Below are 21,405 nucleotides of genomic sequence, written 5' to 3'. Positions count from 1 at the left end.
CAAACCAACAATACTAAAGTCCAAGAAAACAGAACAATTTTTTTTAAGGCAGTTGCAGTTAAGTGACTTGCCTAGGGTCACACTACTAGTGAGTCTCAAGTGTTTGGTCTGAGGCCAGATTTGAACTCAGGTCCTCCTGATTTCAAGGCCGGTGCTCTATCCACTACACCACCTAGCTGCCCCAAAATAGAACAATCCTTAAAAATTCTGGATAAGTTTAAATTTCTGGGATGGAGGGACAAGTAGTGGAAAACCTTGGAAGGAGGTTAAGAAATATTAGGGCATCATGATAGAGTAGGAAGAATGTTGGGTTTGAAGTCAGAGTTCAAATCCCCACACTTTTATCTATGTAACTTTGTATATGTTACTGTTTCTTTCTAGGGATCAGTTTCCTCATTTGTTCATCGAGGGAGTTGAAGTAGATGTCCAAGATTTTTTTCATAAATGACTTGGTCCTGTGTTTCTTAGAAAAAACAGCCCAGAATTTTTACCTGAATTTAAGAACCAAGTGGATACCATCATAGCCTAAATTGTGAAGACAGGTAGCCAGTTATAGCTAGAAGTTCAAGGACATGATATTCATCAACTGCTGGACTCCCTTCCCCAAGAAATCCAACAACAATACTGTCTTTGAGGAAAAAAAGGAAGACTAACCCAGATCCAAGGCCCATGGTGACAAAACTTAAGACAGAGAAATTCAAATATTTAGAAGATACTGAAGAAAAATTTAAAGAGAAACATTCCAACCATGACTGGGGGGGAGAGGCTAATAGCTTGATCTCAAATGCCTGTGCTTGATACAGAGAAATTGACAGTGAGAAAATGATACCAAAAATAAATATGCTTGGGGAAGATTCTCCAAATTATAATAAGGATAGCTAACATTCTTGTGACACTTTAAGATATCACTTCACATGTATCTCATTTTGTCATTAAAATAACCCTGGGAGATAGGTGTTCTGCAGACAGAAATTAAGTGACTTACCTAGGGTCACACAGCTAGTGTCTGAGACCAGATTTGAACTCAAGTCTTCCAGACTGTAAAGTATAGCACTTTATCCACTATATTGCATAGCTGCCTAAATCCATCAGTTTCTCCGAAAGATGCCTGTCGGTTTGTTATCAAAGATGCCCTTCTGAATTCTACGAATTTGATGATGGCCCTACTGTTATTTTAAAAAATTTTTCTTATCAGAGTTTAAACTCTATGAGGTTGAAGACTGTGTTTTATATGTCTTCAAAGATAGCACCTAGCACAATAATGGGCACATTAGTTGCTCAGTTAATATTTGTTCAGTAATTGAATAAAAGAATCTAATGTTAGACAAATTTAGGGATTCATCATTGGCATGTAGTACCTATTTAGGCCCTAAAGTTGAAAAAATGTGCCATTATCAAGTCTGACGCTTCTAAACCCATTCCCAATCCTTATCTTTAGTTTAGCTATTTAACATATAGCCAGGAACCTTACAGCAAGCCCCCCCCCAAAAAAATACTCAGGAATAGTTGTTACAAATTCCATAGGCTAAAGCTCATGGATTTTATTCACAGGCCAGCCTCTCAACTCCTTACTCAGGACATCATTATTCTTACTTTACATGTGATCCTAACAAGTTTAATTATCCCCTCTCCCACCCTTCAGTGAATGAAAAGCAGTAAATCAGCAGAGAAGAAGGAATAATACAAATAGGATATTGACAGTAAGAAGAGATGACAGCCAACTGGTACATAACAAGAAAACCATTAAAAAGCAATAATTTATAAAGAAAAAAAAGTCCAAGCTCCTTAATAACTGATGACACCATGGTTTCTAGGCAGTGACTGAAGTTTATAATAATGACCTTGAATTGTCATGAAAAAATTAAATTGTATTCAGGACATTCTGATTAAGAAGTCCAAAGAGCTTGAATGTACTTTTAGGAAGTTTCCATTCAAAGCAGTTAAAACCATTCCTGCATTTAAGAATGTATAAAAAAATTAATACAAATTCATAGCTACATAGTGCTTTAAGGTTTACAAAATACTTCTCCCTTCTACCCCCCCAAAAAAAACCCAAAAGTATTATTAGCTTCCTCTTAAAGATGAATAAGTTCACAGAGACTATTACTTGCCTAAGGTCAAAAAGATAGTAAGTGATCGAACCAGGACCCAAACCCACACCCTCTGATTCCCAATCCAACTGCTTTTCCCACCATATACAGTCCAGAAAAGTCAGATGAACAGAATCACTCATTCCTTAAGAATTTTCACCAGGGCAGCTAGCTGGTGCAGTGGACAGAGCACTGATCCTGAACTCAGGAGGACCTGAGTTTAAATCCGGTCTCAGACACTTAGTAGCTGTGTGACCTTAGACAAGTCACTTACCTCTAATTATCTCCAAAAAAATGATTTTCACTAACCATGGTTTTACTTGGATATCACATGCCTGCTTCCAGTCTCTCTCTGCTCCATTTCATCCATGCCAAAGTGATATTCCCAAAGCACAGGTCTGATTATTTAAGGTCTGATCAGGAATCTCTACTAGCTACCTGTGGTCTCTAGAATAAAATACAAACTTTTCTCTTTAGTATTTAAAGCTTCCATCTGCTCCAGTTTATGCTTCCAAATGTATTAAACATTCTTCTTCACGTACTCTGTAGTCCAGCCACAATGCCCGAGGTGCTAGTGTACTTCCTAACCCTACACCTTTGCAAAGGTTTTCCGTGCCTGGAATGTACTTTCCTCACCTTCACTTTTGAGAACCCTTATCATTCCTCAGAATTCAGCTCCTACCACTTCCTGCATGAGACCATTCCTCCTTTGCATAGTTACTAGTCTCCCCACTTATTCATCCAAATTACCACCCTATGCTCACTTGGTGTATGAGTTGTATCTATTTCATGTATGTGTGTTGTTCCCTCCAGTGGACTCTAAACATTTTGAGTGAAGGGAGTGTTTTGTTTTCATCTTTATATCCCAAACGCCTGGAACAGTTTCTTGGTACACAGTAGGTGCTTAATAAATGTTTTTTATTGATCAAAATTGAATGAAATGATTACTTTGGTTTCCAGATTACTTAGTGGTAGAATTTCTACAAATATCTTTTGTTTTATATAGGGTAGGAAGAATTTTTCTTCAATAATTTTCTTAAACCATCTATCTTCCTCTCCCAAAAGAGAAGTAAATGAAATATTCATTAGGAATAAAATACTTTGAAATGTGCTGTAAGTTCTAGAAATTGTACAATGGATGTTTGATCTGTTTTGTGTCAGCATCTTCAGCTGGGTTTCTCTTCCCCGCCCCCCCAACCTCCTTTAGAATAGTTGCTGAGCTCTGCACAAACATGGGTGGTTGGGGCATAAGAGGCTCTGTGTATGTGTGTGTGTGTGTGTGTCTGAAATAGACTTACATATAGTACTTTAAAAAATAAAACCAAACCAAAACAAGACAAAAATCTCCTACAGTCATCAGCCACATAGCAGATGACATTCATTGAAAGGGATGTAATTTTTACTTGTGCTGAAACTCTCACATGGCTCCCAAGAAGCCCAGTCTATCTGGGAGCCTCCTTTCTTGTTGCAATGCTTGACAGGACTGGGGGACCTTCGAGGCAGGGCCTTTGCCTGGAGATAAATTAGAGAAGAGTTGCTTTTCACTCTTGTTAGTATGTATAGTATGGAAGAATTCTACTTTATGAAAAGCAGCAAAGAGTAAAACAGATGATAAGCAGTGAATGTTTTTATTTAAGTGTGTGCTATGTGATAGAATGCATGGAAATGGCATAGAAGCTGCAGAATTAATGATTGATTTTAAATGTGCGGTCGGTGATGGGAGGAGAGAGTGATGAGGGGATTTGCTTCTAATGGGAACTTTTCAACTTATTTCTTGAGGTTTTTAGCCAGTATCTAAATATTTTGTATGGCTTCCTTCCACAGCTCAGTAGAGGATTCAGCAGTATATCATACAGGTCAGCAAATAAACTTCAGATCCTTGACACCAGCCAAGCAGCCTGAATCAATTCATCTGAAAGCCTCAAAGAGCATGGACCTTGGTAAGAGAGGGTGGGGTGACCCTTAGGTCAGCTTTTAGCCTTAGCACATCTGTCTTCTTGAATTCCCTGCTTTTGTTTCTTAAACACATACCTTAGAGAGTAAGATCTGCTGAGAACCAGAGTAAGGTGTAATGTTCCTCACTGTTTTCTGTCCCTTCTCTACCATCTAACTGGAATTACCCTTAAAATGGAGAGGAGGGGCAAATGATTAATTTTTATGAAGTAGATTATAGAGTGTCATCCTCTGTCTTTTTTTTTAAGAGAGAATAAGCTATATTCTGAATGTTAGATCCAGAAAGGACTTTTAGATCATCTAGTCCCAACCCTCATTTGACATACTGTATAAAGAGATTAAATGTCAGAGTGGAAATGACCTTCCCAAGATCACGCAGCTAGATAACAGCAAGTTCAGGTTTCCTAATCGCTAGGTCCAATGTTCTCTTTAAATTATACCACAGCTAATTTCTTAGCTTGGAAGAAAGATAACATGATTTCATTTGTGTGTGTCTGTGTAGGTATTAAAATTCATGAAGTAGGTCTTTTAAAATTCTTAGAATAAGGGGTTCCTATCTTGGGAAGGAAGACCTCTTGAATCCAGCATGGTACAAATGAAAGAGTCCCAGCTCTGGCCTCCAGTGATTTGGGTTCATATCCTGCTTGAGTATGTATGTTATCTAACCTCACTGGGCCTCAGCTGCCTCATCTGAAAAATGAGGAGGTTAAACTGCATGGCCTCTAAGGGTCATTCTATAGCTTCTAAAGTTATCATTCTATAATCACTTCCAGTATCAGACCTTCAAAATTTTCTTTTCTTTTCTGCTGTTTTCTTCCCATCACCTATTTAGGCATCTTGCCAGCCCATGGGATGTGACTATTTTCTTCTACTAGCAAACAGAAGGAGTTGGTTTACTGACCACTGTCCCCCACTCTCTTATCCCCTTTGTTCCACCATTTCTCTATTCACTGGGTTTCCTACTGTATTGCTGAGATTCCAAGAAAGGAACTCACCATTTTTCCTTTATCTCTTGCCCCAGTTGTCAAAAATAACACACAAGCCTTCTTAGTTTCTCCTTCCTAGTTCACATGCCAGGGAGCTAAATGCCAAGGGATGTAGTGTTGGAAATAAATCCTGATCCTCCATGCTAATTCTAGGAAAGTAGGTGTCTCCTTAGATGTCTCTTCCTTCTTAATTTGCTCCTTCAGGCGGATCTTGCCCTTGATGTTACCTTAGTTCTTCTTATTTAGTTGATTGATTAATGTAGCCAGATTGTTTGGGGTCCACCTCCCAAAATCTTCCTGATAACTTCAATTCCTGATGTAGAGCCTAGAGCCTGGGGCATGTAATCCTCTCTGACATTTCCAATTCAATCTAGCTTCAAGGCCCTAGGGTCTAGTGCCTCCCCTGCTCTAAATTTGCTGAACATATGCCCCTAAGTTTCCCCTACAAGCATAGCCTTGGCTCAGTGAAAAGAGATTTTTTTTTTTCCCCATGTGACTGCAGAAGCTCTTTCCACCATGGACACTAGGCCTCAGGTTTTTGTTACTCGTCCTATAGCTTTCAAGTTTCCATCCTCTGTGAATTCTTTCTCTCACCTATGACCTGCCCTCTCAATTCCTGATTGATCTGCCTGAAGCAAATTCCCTAGCTTCAGTCTAACAGCTAATTCTACCTTTTGATGATTAAGTGGCCTCTTCTACCTCCTATTCCTGAGACAAGTGTCTTGCCTAAAGTCTTTGGACCTTAGCCTAGAGCTGAAATTTCATTCCCTAAGCCAGGTTCTTCCTGACATTATTCCCAACTTGAGGTTTCCTTCAAGGCCGATGAACTCCTCTTATTCTGTCTTTACTCCCTGTGGATTCTCCCTGAGTTGGGTGCTCATTGGCTGAGTCTTGTGGGGCTTGGCAATTCTTGCTCTTCTTGGGGCAGTGACAGCTTTTCAAAGAGGCCTTGGTAGAGGCCTGCCCTTACCATATTGAATTCTGGGTGTTCTGAGACTCCTAACTCATGGAAACATCTCTAAATGACCATAGCTGTGGATGTCTGGTATGGGGTAGCTGACAGGTTTGTGTCTAAGCTTCAAGGGCTTCTGGCCAGGTCACTGTCTTAAAAAGATGACATCCAGGCATACTGCAGTACTCTTTTGGGGAGCATTCTGTTGAGCTCTTTATAGGAAAATTGTTAAAGAAGTATGCAAATTTAAAATAAATTCTGAATGAAATGTTAATTGCATTTGAAATGCTAGCAGGCATGGTACTGCAAAGATTCAGACTTCTTGAGGTATATTGCATATTTCATTAGTAACAAGAAGAAAACTGAATAACCAAAATTGTATGATGCATCTGATGGCTTAATAAATAGTGCTTCTCCATTGCCCCATTTACAATTGTTCAGACAAATGTCCAATCATGATGAAACCAGAGAAATTGATTCTATTTTCTATAAGCTAACTTGATCACTGGATATTTTCCTTCTAATCATGTATAGTCAGGGTCTGGTGGAGAAACACATAGGAAACTGCCTTAGATCATAGCAGTGATCACAGAAGAACATTTGCAAGGCCAAAGGCCTTTAACTAATAAAGGGTGTAAAGAAGGTCTTTTGTCACTATCCATTAGGTCATTTCTATAAATGGTAAAGAGTATGTCAGACTTACAAAGTGCCTTGCAAATTTGTCCTTCAGTCTTTCATTCTCCACTTGAGGAAGAAGGTGAATGGGTAGCAACTATTATTAATTGCTAGCAGAAAATTCTGATAGCATTTTGAGAATCTAAGGGGACAAAGGGACTGATGTAGCCCTCCAAAAATCTTGGGATCAGAAGAAAATCAGTGGAGTCTTTTATACAGTGAAAGCAGGACCTCAGGGGAAAACGAAGCTAGATATTCAGTTACCAAAAATGAAACAAAACAAAATCCCCAGCCAACTAAACTACTCCAAGAGCCTAAAGCTAGTTATTCTCCAATTTTTAGTATTTCGGTATACATAGAGATTTAGTGCTGGAAGGTACCTTAGATGTCATCTAGACCAACTCTCTCATTTTACAGTTGATGTAACAGGAGTCTGGAGAGATCTTCCCCGAGGTCATGCAACCAGTAAGAGCTGGGATTCTGTGCCAGATCCTCCAACCCCAAACCCAGCCATCTGTGGACAGATTGCTTTTGAAGGTTCTCTCCTGTGGGATGAGATAGTTCTTACTTTAGCTAGCAATTGCCCACTGCATTTTAGAGGTGCCATCACAGGAGGAAATTACTTATAGTTGTAGTACTTTTTCCATTTCAAAAAAATCATATGGCTCATATGCCATTTTCCTTAGAATACAAGTACCAAGCTAAAAGTGTTGGATAAGGTACACCAGACAATATCAGCAGTTAATAATATATTTTAAATACTTTTTTAAAAACCCAAACACAATATAAAATTCTTCTAGAAGGCCTTACATATTAATGATCTATGTCTAGTAAACTTATGGAAACAAGATAGGCAGATAGCTCCATATTTAAGTGACTCCAATGACTCTCCTAAACTCATTGTTCTTTTACTTGGCTTCCCTCTCTCTAAGGGGAGTGATCAGCTCAAATTTCATAGAATGCAAGCCCCTGGCATTCTATGAAAGATAAGATAGGACTTATCTTGTGTTTTTACTCTTCATAGCCCAATAGCTTCATAGCTTAGTGACTGACATATAGTAGACCCTAATAGATAATAATAGTTAGCATTTATTGACCCAGAGGTAGCACACCAAAAGTACTTGTGTATATAATGGCTTTTTCATTTCTTGGCAATGCCCAGAGCTCTTTTAACTTTCCATTCAGCAATGTAAAACAACAAAATAATAATTATTTATATATTCATTAATTTATTTGCATGTTTATTTAAACTGACTGTTATCTGTGAAATAGACCTCATTTTAACAGAAGTTCTTTTCTTTGAAGATTGAAGATATTCCTCAAAGGAACATTGTAATGGTGGTTTTCAGATGGTCAGCCAAAAATCTTTTATTTCTTATGTTATGTCTTATAAAGTGTGTGTGTGTATACATATACATACATACATATATATATATATATATGTGTGTGTGTGTGTGTGTGTGTGTGTGAAATGGAGAGAGAGAAAGATGGGTAGATAGATGGATGGATAGATAGATAGACAGATAGATAGATAGATATGGATCTATCAGTAAAACCTGAATGTCCCTGAAAGTACCTTCCAGTGGTTTTATGTTGTTTCTTTAACCAGCAGCTTAATCAAAACCTTAATTTTACTTGACTAGAAGCTCTCTTTCAGTGGGTATTGTCCCTGATTAGTTTTGAATAGCCTTGAATGATTTTCTGACTGGGCACAGTAAGGGCCCATTTGATAATTTTGTAGATAGAAAGACCCTTCTATAAATGCTATGCTATGCTGTGGTTCAGTTTGAATTTTGTCTGTTTTTTATGTTTTGTTTTATTTTGGTCTGGACTGTGATTTTATTATATGAGAAAACTCTTTCCACCAACGCAAATCAGAAATAGTTCTGCAAATTAAAAGTCTTAAAGAATTTCCTGGAACATCAAAAGATTAAAGTGATTTGCCCTGTACAGACAGAATGTGTCATAGGAAGGACTTGAACCCAAGGAAGCATGACTCAGAGGGCTGTCCTGCTACTGCTGCCTAAACCGCCCTTGTAAACCATGGATAAGTTTGCGATTTGTGAAGCGTCTGTGATTTCATTAGCACTGGGAAACTCCTTTAACTGACACAAATCATAATCAGATTTAGTAGATCATACCTCAAGGCCCTAGGAAATTGAGGGGTTTGCCTGTTGTCACATAGCAAGGGAAATTTGAACCCATGACTTACTGACTAGAAGCCCCAGGGTTCTGTCTTCCACCACAGAGGTGTACAATGCAGGGTCTTTGGAGGCTGCAACACTCCCAGTGTTGAGAACCAGATTGAATTGTAATTGGGAAATACTGAACAAAATAAATAAAAATATTATAGCACATAGATAATGTGAAGTTGTGGTTTTCCAAGTCAGTCTGTTGCTGGAGGGATTCTTATCCATGATTATTAACTCATATTTCTATTTCTGTTTGACACCACTGCTCCACTGTTTATAAAATCTCATGTAAAAATGGTCTTATCCTAGTCTTATTCAGTTTGAAGTTTTCCATTCATCAACAATAATAACAGCTGACTTCATGTGGCACTTTGACTTCTGCGAAACATTTGTAGAATCTCTTGGTGTCCAGCAGATACTTTCATAGAGTTGTTGTGCAGCCTCGTTAATATCAACCCAGTAATGAGTGAAATGATGTGTACAAAGTGTATTCTGAAACAACTTCTGGTAGCTTTTTCACCCTTGATATCAAGGGGTTTACACTAACATTCATTTGACAGGCTAGGCATTTAGCAGTGTTGACTGTTCAGTTCTCTAGAAATCTTATTCCCTTTATTATGGACCTTGCTATATTTGTTCAAGTAACAGCCTTGCTATATTCAGGCTAGATCACTTTAATTTGTTTCTAATTAGACCTGTGTGGGTGTTGATTTGGAAGCTCTCAGGAGTTGCATAACACAGCTGTCTCTTTGGTCTTTGGCATAGGGGCTTTCCCCCAAAGATCTGCCCTTGTTGGCAGAATGCCAGCGAGTTAAATTCAAAGACTTTTTGATGAAGCATAAAATCTTTAATTTCCAGGCTTGGTGTATTTATGGCCTTGTAATACTATTTGAGAATTAATCTGAATTTTTCAGGGGACAAGACTTAAATACTTTGGCCGGCTTCCTTGACTTAATCTACTGCCCCTTTAAAAGTTTAGTTTAAGACTTTGGTATTCACATCATATTTCTTTTGAGAAATTTCTTCCCCTTTTCAAAGTGAACTCCTCCCTCCCATTTCAGGACTGGAATTCTTGACTAAAGATAAGTGGAGCTGAGAGAAAGCCTTTCAATAACATTCTCTAAGAGTTGTCCCAGAGCGTGCTGTCCAGCTGTCCTCCATCTCCACTGAGTACTAAACAAGAGGAAACAAGTTTAGAAGGAAGGGTGATGGGTTTGAGTTAAATTCTGGGAAGCTTCCTGACAATGAACATTGTTAGCATTCTGTATAACTCTGAGATTTTAAAATCAAGGACAGATTTCTGTTCATCTGAAATATGCAAGCTGTGGGTCCTGCCTGAAGTTGAAGGAACAGATTAGAAATCAGCAGCCCATGATTTAGCAATTGATCTTTTTTCCTGTGTTACTGGGCCAGAATTTAAGAACATACTCATTATACTACAATAGCTATGACAGAGAAACCAGAATAACACTAGAAAGGCACAAAGTCGTTCTCAAGGGAAAAAAAAATAACAGGAAAGAAGACCTGGAAAAACACTTATAACTTCAGATGCCTTCATATGCCAATACACAAGAGCACCCACATATAATAAAAAAGTGGACTTGACTGTTTAATGTAAGTAGATAAATACATCTTTGGTATCATTGTCACTTTCTGGGATTAGACTTGTGACTAGGAAGTGCTCATGCAAAAATATTACTTGGTCAAAATAAAAAACTAATGGAACAGGTGGGAGACTGGACCCATATGTCAAAAACCTGTGCCTTCCTATGGAAATCTACAGATCTAAGCAGGGCAGCATGAATCACAAGGGCAGCAATCGTGAGAAAAATTCACATTTGTATAGGGCTTTTGAGGTTTACCAAATGCTTTCCTCATAACAATCCCTTGAGAAGAGAGAATAAAGCTTTGAAGGAAGAGAGGATTTTTGAGAGGTGAAGATTTAGAAGGAGGGTATTTCAAATATGGGCTAGAGACTGCCTGAATGCAGGGCAATAGGACAAAACCAGCAAAGTGATAGGAGTTCAGTTTGGCTGGAATATGAAGTCCCTCAAAAAGATTAGAGTAAAAGGCTAGAAAGATAGGTTGAAGCCAGATATTTGAAGAAATTCAATGCCAAACTGATAAGTTTATATTTTTTCTTACAGTCCAGGGTTTGGCAAACTGTAATCCTAAAATGAAATCCAACCTGCCATCTGTTTTTGTATGACCTGTAAGCTAAGAATGGTTTTTAATAATAAAAAATTTTAAGTAAAGTTTTACTGCTGTAGAGAATAGGGAGTCACTAAAAGTTCTTAAATGTTGGAATGGGCATGGTTGGACCTGTTCGTCTTGCTCTAAAAGATCATCTCATGTCAGCACCTTATAATGATCCAACCTCCATGTATTAGAGGAAAATGAACCTAGGCCCAGATTGTGACAAATTTTAACATAATGAAAGAGTTGAGACTCTGTTTTCTCAGTACAATGAATTTTTCACTATATCATGGTTCCTGTCCCCCATCTGCCACTTAATAAGTTTAGCTGATTTAATTTAAAGTTGTTGTTGTTGTTGTTTTAAGGAAGATAAGTATATTGGTCTAAGTCTCAAAACTTTTATCTGGGATAAACATATTGTTAGGAACATATTACAAGTGGCAACAGCAATGTCTCAGTACCTTTTCACCGGTATAAGCTCAAAGACAGAGTACAGTGGTGCTACTGATAATGATAAAGACAATTTCTGATTTGTGACCCATTCAGTATTAGTAGTTATTAGGGGTGGGCCTAACTCAGGCCAGTCCCCTGTTTTTAAGCACTTAAGCATTTTAAGTTTTACACAGAACTCAAAATATACATGTCATTTGAACCTCTCAAAAAACCCTATGAGGTAGGTAGTACAAGTTTTAATATTCCCTGTGGAAAATGGCTCAGATGCCTTAAGTGACTTGCTGAGGGTCATATTTCTAAGTGGCAAGTCCCAGCGTGACCTAAGATGTTTGGATCACAAGTCCAATGCTTTTTCCACTATGCTGTGCAGTTCATATCAAGGTTAGATGACTTTGTGCCTTGTGGTTTGATATTAGAATGAAATGAGACACTCATAGGTCATTCAACATTTGCCAAAAGGAGGTTTATTTTGTCCATAGCCTTGAAGGGATATTTGGATGTTCCAGCATTTAGCTTGAATAGAAGTGGTCTACATCTGCATATGGAAATGCATCTGCCCAGCAGGGCAGCATATGGTGACTTGCCTAGTCTAGGGACATCTGCCAAGTGTGAAGAATGTGGACTCCATGTGGGTAGGCCTTTTATGTCTTCATGTGACCAGGAAGCCAGTTTAATAGCTGCATCAGGGAGGCAGCAGTTTGAGCTTTGGCCTGTGGGCTTTGTCACCTCTTTAGGAAAAACTAGTCTAACATATCAGGATTGAGGGGGGAGGAGAACTCAGATAAGTAGTGGCCCTATCACACCAATAGAGAGCTATCCAAGTCATAATATCCTGAGTTGAAGTCTGGCCTCAGACACTTATTAGTTGTGTGACTCTGGGCAAGTCACTTAACCCTGGTTACCTTATTTCCTCATCTGTAAAATGATCTGGAGAAGGGAATGGCAAACCATTCTAGTATTTTTGCCAAGAAAACCCCAAAAAGGGGTAGGAAAAAACTGAAAATGACCCAACAACAACAACAAAAGACAATAGATAGAAACCCACATTTACCACTAATATTGGCAAAGTGTCACAATATTTTTTCAAAATTCTAATACTTAATACCTAAACATTTTTCTATGTTGATAGTTGATGCCCTTTCTTTGTAATGTCACTTGAATATATTTCAGATGGCACAGTGTTACTTTCAGTCACAACTTTACTATAATTTGTAGCAGATGGCTTTTTATTCATACTTGTGGCTTTGAAGAGACATAGGTTGACCACCCCTTCTGTAGACATTAAAAAGTAAGAGATTGGAGAGCACGTTGAAGATCGGAGATAATGGTATGACTTAGCATCCAGGGGGTCTTTAAATGAGTGGTTGACCTCAAGGAGTGAGTCTAGAAGAAGAAAAGCTGAGGACCTAAGTCAGTGATCCATAGGGGACAATTTACCCAAGTTAAAAAGCAGAGAGAAAGAAGGAAAAACCAGGAAAGACTCAAACCAGCTTACCTTACATAGAGCATAAAGAGTCCATGGAGTTTGGCTTTTTTGGGGCATTAAAGAAATCAATAAAGTGGTTAAATTGGAATAAGCAGTGAGATAATTTCAACACATTATGTTACCTTCATTAATTTATTAAACATTTATTAAAGGCTGTATGCAAGGCACTGTGCTTAACTGTGTGGGAGAAGGGAAAAACAAAAGTAAATTTTGTCTTGTCCCTACCCTCAAGAAACTTAGTCTAATAAGGAAGATAGAATGCATACAAATAGAAAATTATCTATGCATAGGAAGGGTACAAAGTCTTCTCTCCTTGATATAGACAGCATAGTGTAGTGAAAACAAAACATCTCTGGTGATGTCTGGTCCTGCCAATGACCTATATGACCTATATGACCCACAGAAAGTCATTTAAGGCATCTGAACCTCACTTTCCACAGGGAGTACTGATAGTTGTACTATAGGGTTATAGAGACATTCAAAGGGCATGTATACATTGAGCTCTTTGTAAAACTTCAAATGCTATATAAATATAAGCTGCTGTGTTGCTAATAATAATGATAATAATAATAAAAGTGCAGTGAATAGAGCATCAGATCCAGAGTCAGGGAGACTTGAGTTCAAATCTAGCCTCAGACATTTACTAATTGCATGACCCTGGTCAACTCACTTAAATGCTCTCTGCCTTGGTTTCTTCATCTGTAAAATGGAGATGATAATAATAGCAGTTAGCCTCTAGCACTGTTTTGAGAGTAAAATGTTATATTTACACAATGTTTTACCAACCTTAAAGCAATGTGTAAATGCTGACCATGAAACTATTATTATTATTCATTATGGATAGGCAATGCAGTATGGTAAAGGAGAGAGTTGGCTTGGAGTTCAGATGATATGGGTTCAGATTTTTCCTCTGGGTGAGTTACTTCTCAGTGCCCTAGACTAGAAGCTACAGATAAGCCATTTGTTAGTATTAGTACAGGGAGTTTCCTCCATGGTGAGTTTCCTGTAGCAATGAAATCACAGATCCAGTCTGTAAAAAAAACTGGGTTTTTTTTTAGAACACAAAAACTGCATCATAATGACAATAAATGGCTTACTAGTCATTATGTTATTGAATTACCAAAATTCATTGAAGGAAACATTCAAGGTATAAAACTTGGTTTTACACTATTGAGTTATCTAAACTGGAATAACTTATGAAGAAATAAAGGAAGCCACTATCTTTTGTATTAGAAGCAGCAGGTTGATGCAAATAAACTTTCCAGTGGCTAATTGGAATAACTCTTTGGGTTTGTGAATCAAGGATGATGCAGAGAGGGTTTTTTTGTTTGTTTTGGTTTGATTTTTTTCCCCAGAGTTGCTGCTTCCCATTTTACTGGCTTGTTTTCCGCATCCTCCAAGGAGAATGCACATGAGAAGAATCTGATTTCATGTTTAGCCCTGCTGGCTATTTATTGGAGAAGGGGACTATTGGATAGAAAATTGACTTTGGTGCTGAGTTATAACTTCTTAGATAGAAGTTCTTCACTTGACTGAAAGCTGTAGCGCAAACCCTGAGGGATGTAATAGACAAAGGGAAAAATAAAATGTGCCCTTGAATGCAAGGGGTTAACCCCCAGACTTGGGCCATAATAAGTAAGTCATAAGAAAATATGGCAGCAAATAAAAAGCTGTCACTATCCCATCGTATTTGTTTCTTGGAATTAGGGATTTTATTTCATTTTATTTTTTTTACCTTTTCAACAAATGGAGAGGCATTGTGGGATAGGAGAGGTGATATCAGGTCCTGCCTCTGACACATTCTGTCTGTGTAGCTGAGCCAGTCACCCAGATTCTTGGTTGTCATTTGCTGTTCAGCCGTTTTAGTTGTGTCTGATTTCGTTGTCTCCATTTGGGGTGTTTTTGACAAAGCTACTAGAGTGGTTTGCCATTTCCTTCTCCAGCTCATTTTATAGATGAGGAAACTGAGACAAGCAGGGTGAAGTGACTTGCCCAGGGTCACACAGTAAGTTTCTGAGTCTGGTTTTGAACTCAGATCTTCCTGACTCTAAGAAGATCCACTGTGCCACCTAGCTGCCCCAGAGAGGCACACACATAGGAAATATATGAGGCCAATCCATGTGCAAGTGGAGACACTGAATGGCCACAAGTCTTCTTATGTCCCTGCATTATTCCTATTAACCTTGATGTTATAATCTTTGCCAGATGCTGTTCCTTTAGTTGTTACTAGATGCTTGTTGGCCCTAGTTTCCCCTTCCTCTGGCTTATGGTTGAAATGAAATTCTTGCCCACACGACTGCCACACTCTTTAAGGAATAGCCAGAACTCTAGAACTCCTACTCTAGAATCCTTTGGAAGCCTCTCTATATCTGATCCTTCAGTGTCTCATCGACATCTCCACTACAAGTACAAAGCACAGTCCTCCAACCCAACTCCTCAGACTGGTGTTTAGGAAACTATATCCATATCCTTGGATACCCTTCTCAGGCTGAGTGCAAGTAAATGTCTCCTACAACCATGTGTTTCTGCAGAAGAGAGAAATCCCATTCTCTCCCTACCCCTGCTTGCTGCTCTCTTCAAGAGACCCAAGGAAAAAGGTCAAGAACAGACTTAAAAAGTGAATTCCTCTTCTGTAGCTGATTCTCTTTTTGACTCTTCTCACCACTGACTGACTGGACAACTGGCTAGTTTCATTCAGTCAGACAGTAAACATTGATTAAGTGCCTACTAGGTGCTATGCGTGTTCTAAGCATGCTCTTTAAAGGTGCCCAGACATATGGCTTTTCCTCAAGACACCTTCCTCCAAGATCCAACCATTCTTATTCCATCAGATCAGTTCAGGAACATTTTCACATTTTGCTCCCCAGTTCTTTAGGAAGACTGCTAAAGACTTTATACTGGTTTTCTCTAAGTTTATATTAGGATACAGGTAAAATATCCATTATTTTAGAGATCTGTGTGTCAAGCTTGTCCTATGCACACTTCAGGAAAATTCGGATTCTAGCAAAGTACACTCCACAAAAGACAAATTGTGAAGTAAATATAAGAGCTGTAAAATTTAGAAATCTTTGTATAAGTATGTATGTATAAGTATCCAAAGGACCTAGGAAACACTTGGGAGATTTCTCATTCTCTCTGACTTCTTGTTACCACCAAGGTGGAACCTAGGAACCTCATTGTCTGACATTCCCCTAAGAACAGTCAGCAGATCCACTTTCATTCTATTTGGATATATAACATTTCCGAGCAGTTTTATTATAGCTATTAAAGCTTAAAGCTGAACTAAGACATCTGGGACACCCTTTATAAAATGGTTTTATTTATGCAATTAAGGACATAGAGAGTCCTTGCATCTGAGCTCAGTAGACCACAATCTCCCAGAGACCTATGTAGTTATTAGGAAGTATAACACTATTGTGACTGAGGACTTAGTAAGTGGGGAGCCAGTGCTCAATCTTTCATGTCAGTTCTCCTCTCGAAGGCTCCTCATCTTTTTTTTATTCTTTTTTCATCACCAATTCTCTTCTGTTTGCTCTTCTTTATTGGTATTATGCTGTTCTCCATTGGTCTTCCACTGCAACCCTCTTCAGCTTCTGTTAGTTGTTGTGAATTCCCCAACCTCATACTGTCATTGCCCTAGCAGGGCCAGGAACATCTCTGCTATGTTTTCCTTCCATTTTATCTGTCCTCCAAAAGTAGATGGTGCTCCGAATTTCTGAATGCTCAGGTAGCTAGCATCTCAGTTCACAGCATTGCAGAGTGCCACCAGCCTTTTGGAACCTTTTCCTACCTCTCAAAGTTGTTGTAAGGAACAAATGATACACTTTGCAAACTTTAAGGTATTATGTAAGTGATATTATCATCACCATCATCAACATCATTATAATCATTTATTATTGTATCTGGTACCACTGGCCTGTCCACTACATACCAGAGTCTTTTCAAGTAGTTGTGGGAATGATCCCTTTTCAAACAGCTTGAACAGCTTTTGAATTCTCTATGGGTCAACTTATGGTGTCCTTTATATTCCCCTAATACCTGAGCTGAGAATTTTCCTTTTGGCTTCTTTCTTTGACTCTTGTGTTTTGAAGGGCCATTCCTCCCCTCTTTCCATTTATCTTTCCATTTCCAGTCTTCATCTGGGACAACTGGGCTGAGTAATGCAAATTACTTGAGATAACTTCTTAAAAATGGTCCACTGGAAGGGAAGAAAGGACGAATTTCCTGATTTAAAAAAAAAAAGAAAGTAGAATCTGCCATCTTATAAGCCTAAAAACTTGACTCTATTAGAATATGTTATTAAATATATCACAAAGAGCCACACCGCATGGTTGTCAAACTAGCCTCATTTCCCTTTTTTTTTAATGGGTCACTAGAATCAGAGGCATGCCATAGAAACAATTTATCTAGATTTCCACAGAGCACTGGCAAAGCCTCTTATGTTTTCCTTGTAGAAAAGAGGTGTGGGCTAAATAATAGTATAGTTAGATAGATTTAGAAATGAATGGGTAGCCATGTGTAGAGAATCATAATTCATGGTTCCTTGTCACCCTGGAAAAGAGCTTTCTAGTGGCGTCACTCTTTAATCCTGTGCCATTGCATGTCTTTAGCAATGATGGATTAAATCTTATACAGCATGCTCATCAAATTTGCAAACGACACAACAAAAGCAAGTAACAAATTTGATGACCAAGTCAGTAGTCAAGGAGATCTTGACAAGCTGGAACATTGGGCCAACTCTAACAAGATTAAATTTAGTAGAAATAACTGAAAAGTCTCATACAGGTATAAGATGGGGCAGACATGGCTCCATAGCATTTTACCTAAAAAGGTCTGGGGCTTTTTAGTGGATTGAAATATAAATATGACAACACAGATGGTAGCCAAAAATGCTAATGCAATCAGGCTATTTTAATTAATCAGCAAGTATTCATTCAATGCCTTCTCTGTGCCAAGCACTATAACAGGCACTGGGGATATGCAAAAAAAACCTGGAACAACCCCTGTCTTTAGGGAGCTTACATTCTATCAAGAAGCACAACATGTGCATATAAAAATATGTCCAAAATTAATACAAGGTAATTGGGGGGTGGGGTGGGAAGGGACTGTTAGCTAGAGAGATCAGAAAAGCCTTCTTGTAGGGGGTCATGCTTGCTCTGAGCTTCAAGGAGTACTAGAGATTCTGAGAGTCAGAGGTAATGACGGTGGGGATTCCAAGTGTGGGAGCAATCAGTGCAAAGGCATGTATATGGGGATGATGTGTCATATGAAGAATAGCAACAAGTCTGGTTTGACTAAAACACAGAGTAGATGAAGGGCAATAATTAGTAAAGAGGATAGAAAAGTAGGTTGGAGCCAGATTATGGATGTCAAAAAAAAAAAAAGAATTATATTGATCCTGAAGATAAAAGGAAGCCATTGGAGTTTAATGAGTAGAGGAATGACATGGTAAGACCTGTACTGACCTCTGGCAACTAGAGTGTGGATCAGAGAGGGGAAAGATTTAAGTCAAGGGAAGCAAATTGGTAGAAAATAGTAATAGTCTAAGCAAGAGAAGATAAGGGCCTGAACTAAAGTGGTAAGTATGTGAAGGACATTGTAGGTTGAGGTTTGATCATCTTAATGGATGTGACTGTCATTTCTATGAAGATGACTCCCAGTCTACTAGAGCTGTGGAACCAAATCTCCCATGGACATTTAAAACTCAACATGTCTGAAATAGTACTCATGAGATTATTAGTTGTTCTTCATACAATTCCTCCTCACCCTTGCTCCTTAGAACTCCTAATTTCCCTAGAAAGCTTAGCTTAAGCACCATTTCCTACATAAAGCTTTTTCTGCCACTGTCTTCTCCCCTGTGAGGCGGCACAGTGGATAGAGTGTCAGGCCTGAAATCAAGAAGATGTATCTTCCTGAGTTCAAATCTGGTTTCGGACACTTACTAGCTGTGTGACCCTAGGAAAGTTACTTAACCCTGTTTGCCTTGCTCATCTGTAAAATGAGCTGAAGAAGGAAATCATGAACCACCCCAGTATTTTGGCCAAAAAATCTTAAATGGGGTCATGAGGAGTCAGGCACAACTGAACATCAACAGCAACTTTTCCCCATATCACCTTGTATTTATTTGGTAAATACTTAAATATGTTTGAGTCTCTATAGGTCTGGGAGTCTGCACAGAAATGACATATCTCTGAAAAGATACAGCGTTCACTACTAGGGAAATAATAAAATCTCACTATGCTGTGGCCTTGTTAAACCATGTCTGGAATGTCCTGTTCAATTCGGGGTGCCACATTTTTGAGAATGCAAAGGTAAGCTTTAGAGTGTCTAAAGGAGGGAAATCAGGATGATGAGGGGAAAAATATAGTATGTGAAGACTGATTAAAGAGACTAGTGTGAAGCTCAGCACAGAGAAGAGAAGATTTGGAGGAGAAAAGGAAAAGAAGGCATGATAGCCATATTCAAATATCTAAGGGAGTCCCATGTGGAAGGTGGATTGGACTAGTTCTAGTTGGTCCAAAATGTCAGAACTAAAAACAAGGCGTACATGTTACTGAGGCTCCAATTTAGATTTACTATAGAAAAAAATGGGACATAAAATAATCCAAGACTCAAATGAGTTGCTTTAAGATGTGATGAGTACCTTCTCACTAGAGAACTCCAAGCAAGGATTGGATATGACCAGTTGTTGAGGACTCTTTCAGCTATGGGTTGGACCAGATGGTCCCCGAGTTTCCGTCTAACTTGATGTTTTGTGATTTCTTCTATAATATTTTTGGGTGGAAGATCATCCCAATGCCCAGTTTCTTTTAACATCTGAAAGGAACCAGTGTAATATTCAGGTTATCCGTCTTCTCTAATTCTTGCTGTGTGACCAGCCTACCTTGTTTTCCAGTAATACATGTCCTTGATGATGCCTCTTCCATTTCTCACATGCAAGTCATTGTTGGTAATAGCCTACTTTCACCCACCATGTATTTTTCCATTACCCTATCTTGTATTACTTATAATTTTGATTCTTCTGAGATCATAGCATTTCATGATTTGCAGCCACATAGCATCCCAGGGAGAATATTAATGTTAAAGAAATAGGGTTTTGCAACAGGGAAATTGCTAGCTGTCATTGACGGTGGTGATCCAACCCACTCACCTCCTCCTGTTCAGCTACAAACCCAGCTCATCGTCAATCTGCAATGCCTATCTAGACACCTCATGGAAGTTAAAATTAGTTGATAACAGTCCTTTTGCCAGCCTATTGTGGCCACATATTAAATAAGTTTATTTATGTTCTTGAATAAGCTCTATAAGTAAGGAAGAAAGTAAAGCTTTCCTCTATTGTTTTACACATAGGGCTATTTCCTTTTTTAAAAAAAATAGCCAAAGAAGATATTCCATTTAAGAATGAAAGTAATTTGTATTTCTCTGAAGAAATTTTGAACTCATTTTTAGGTATTGTAAAGTAAGAATTTGAACTAGCTGTAAGCAAGACATCTTGGAACTGACTCAGTGTGTGAGTATTTTTACCCTATAGTCTGTCACAAGAATATTGGCAACATCATCTTTAATTTGTAAAAATATTACCAAAAATACTTATTCTTGGAGTAATGGTTTTGCCGAGAATAGTAAAATTTGTCATTGACAATCTCATGCTGAAATTGAAACTATTATAGAAAGGATAATGTTCTCATTTCTTTTAGGTTCAGTATTGTCCTCACCTTACAGTGCCTTCTTTTTGAAATAGTTACTCAGTGAAGAGATCTCCTTATTCCAGAAACCAAGTGCACATGCTAATCCTTCTTAGTCTAGATTTTTTTTAATTGACTGACATTCACAGATGTCTGTATAAAACATTGTGATGGAAGTTTTTTATATGCTTTCCCAAGATGCTCAAGAAAGCAATGAAAGATAGTACCTTATACATAATAAGTACTCAATATATGCTTGAATGAATGAATGAAGAAAACATCTATGTGTTGTTTCACTGTTTGGATTGGAATCTTTTTTAATCTTTGGCTTTCTTGATTGCCCACTTAAGACCTATTCTGATGCATGATTGTGACATAGAGTTGACCCCAAACTCTCACTGGCAGTAAAGTGAAAGATAGGATTGGTCCTCTATGTGGAAAGCCTTGAAGTATGAAGGATTCAGGTGATAGATTTCTACATAGTAAGTCTGGTCTTTGTCAGAAAGGTTCATCATCAGATAGGCAGGTGGATGACACTACAACCATTCTGGAAGAAAATCTAATGAGTTACAAAATGAGTTATCTGTGTCAGTGGAGGGAATACCCAAAATTATTAAATTGCAGATCTTTGAAATAAGCTTCTTGAAGAAAAGAGTTTCCCAAATTCATGCATGTCCCACTTTAAAGACTGGAAATTTGAATTTACAACAGATGGATTAGTGGGTGATTATTTGCAT

General features: G+C 38.3%; 1 protein-coding gene across 5 annotated transcripts in view; it reads left to right on the top strand.

Annotated features, from left to right (window-relative positions):
* The window catches only part of PARD3B (par-3 family cell polarity regulator beta), a 1,305,457-nt gene that overhangs the window by 842,246 nt on the left and 441,806 nt on the right, over positions 1-21,405 (top strand). For all 5 annotated transcript variants that reach the window (XM_020972847.2, XM_020972848.2, XM_020972849.2 and 2 more), the window contains one exon: positions 3,915-4,030. In XM_020972847.2, coding sequence (XP_020828506.1) covers positions 3,915-4,030 — 116 coding nt within the window. The remainder of the gene's footprint in view (positions 1-3,914; positions 4,031-21,405) is intronic.

Source organism: Phascolarctos cinereus, unplaced genomic scaffold (assembly GCF_003287225.1).
Source record: "Phascolarctos cinereus isolate Bilbo 61053 unplaced genomic scaffold, phaCin_HiC Scaffold_7;HRSCAF=346, whole genome shotgun sequence".
NCBI classification, from domain to species: domain Eukaryota; kingdom Metazoa; phylum Chordata; class Mammalia; order Diprotodontia; family Phascolarctidae; genus Phascolarctos; species Phascolarctos cinereus.
The sequence above is the reverse complement of the archived record's forward strand: the minus strand, read 5'-3'. Positions and strand labels throughout refer to the sequence as shown.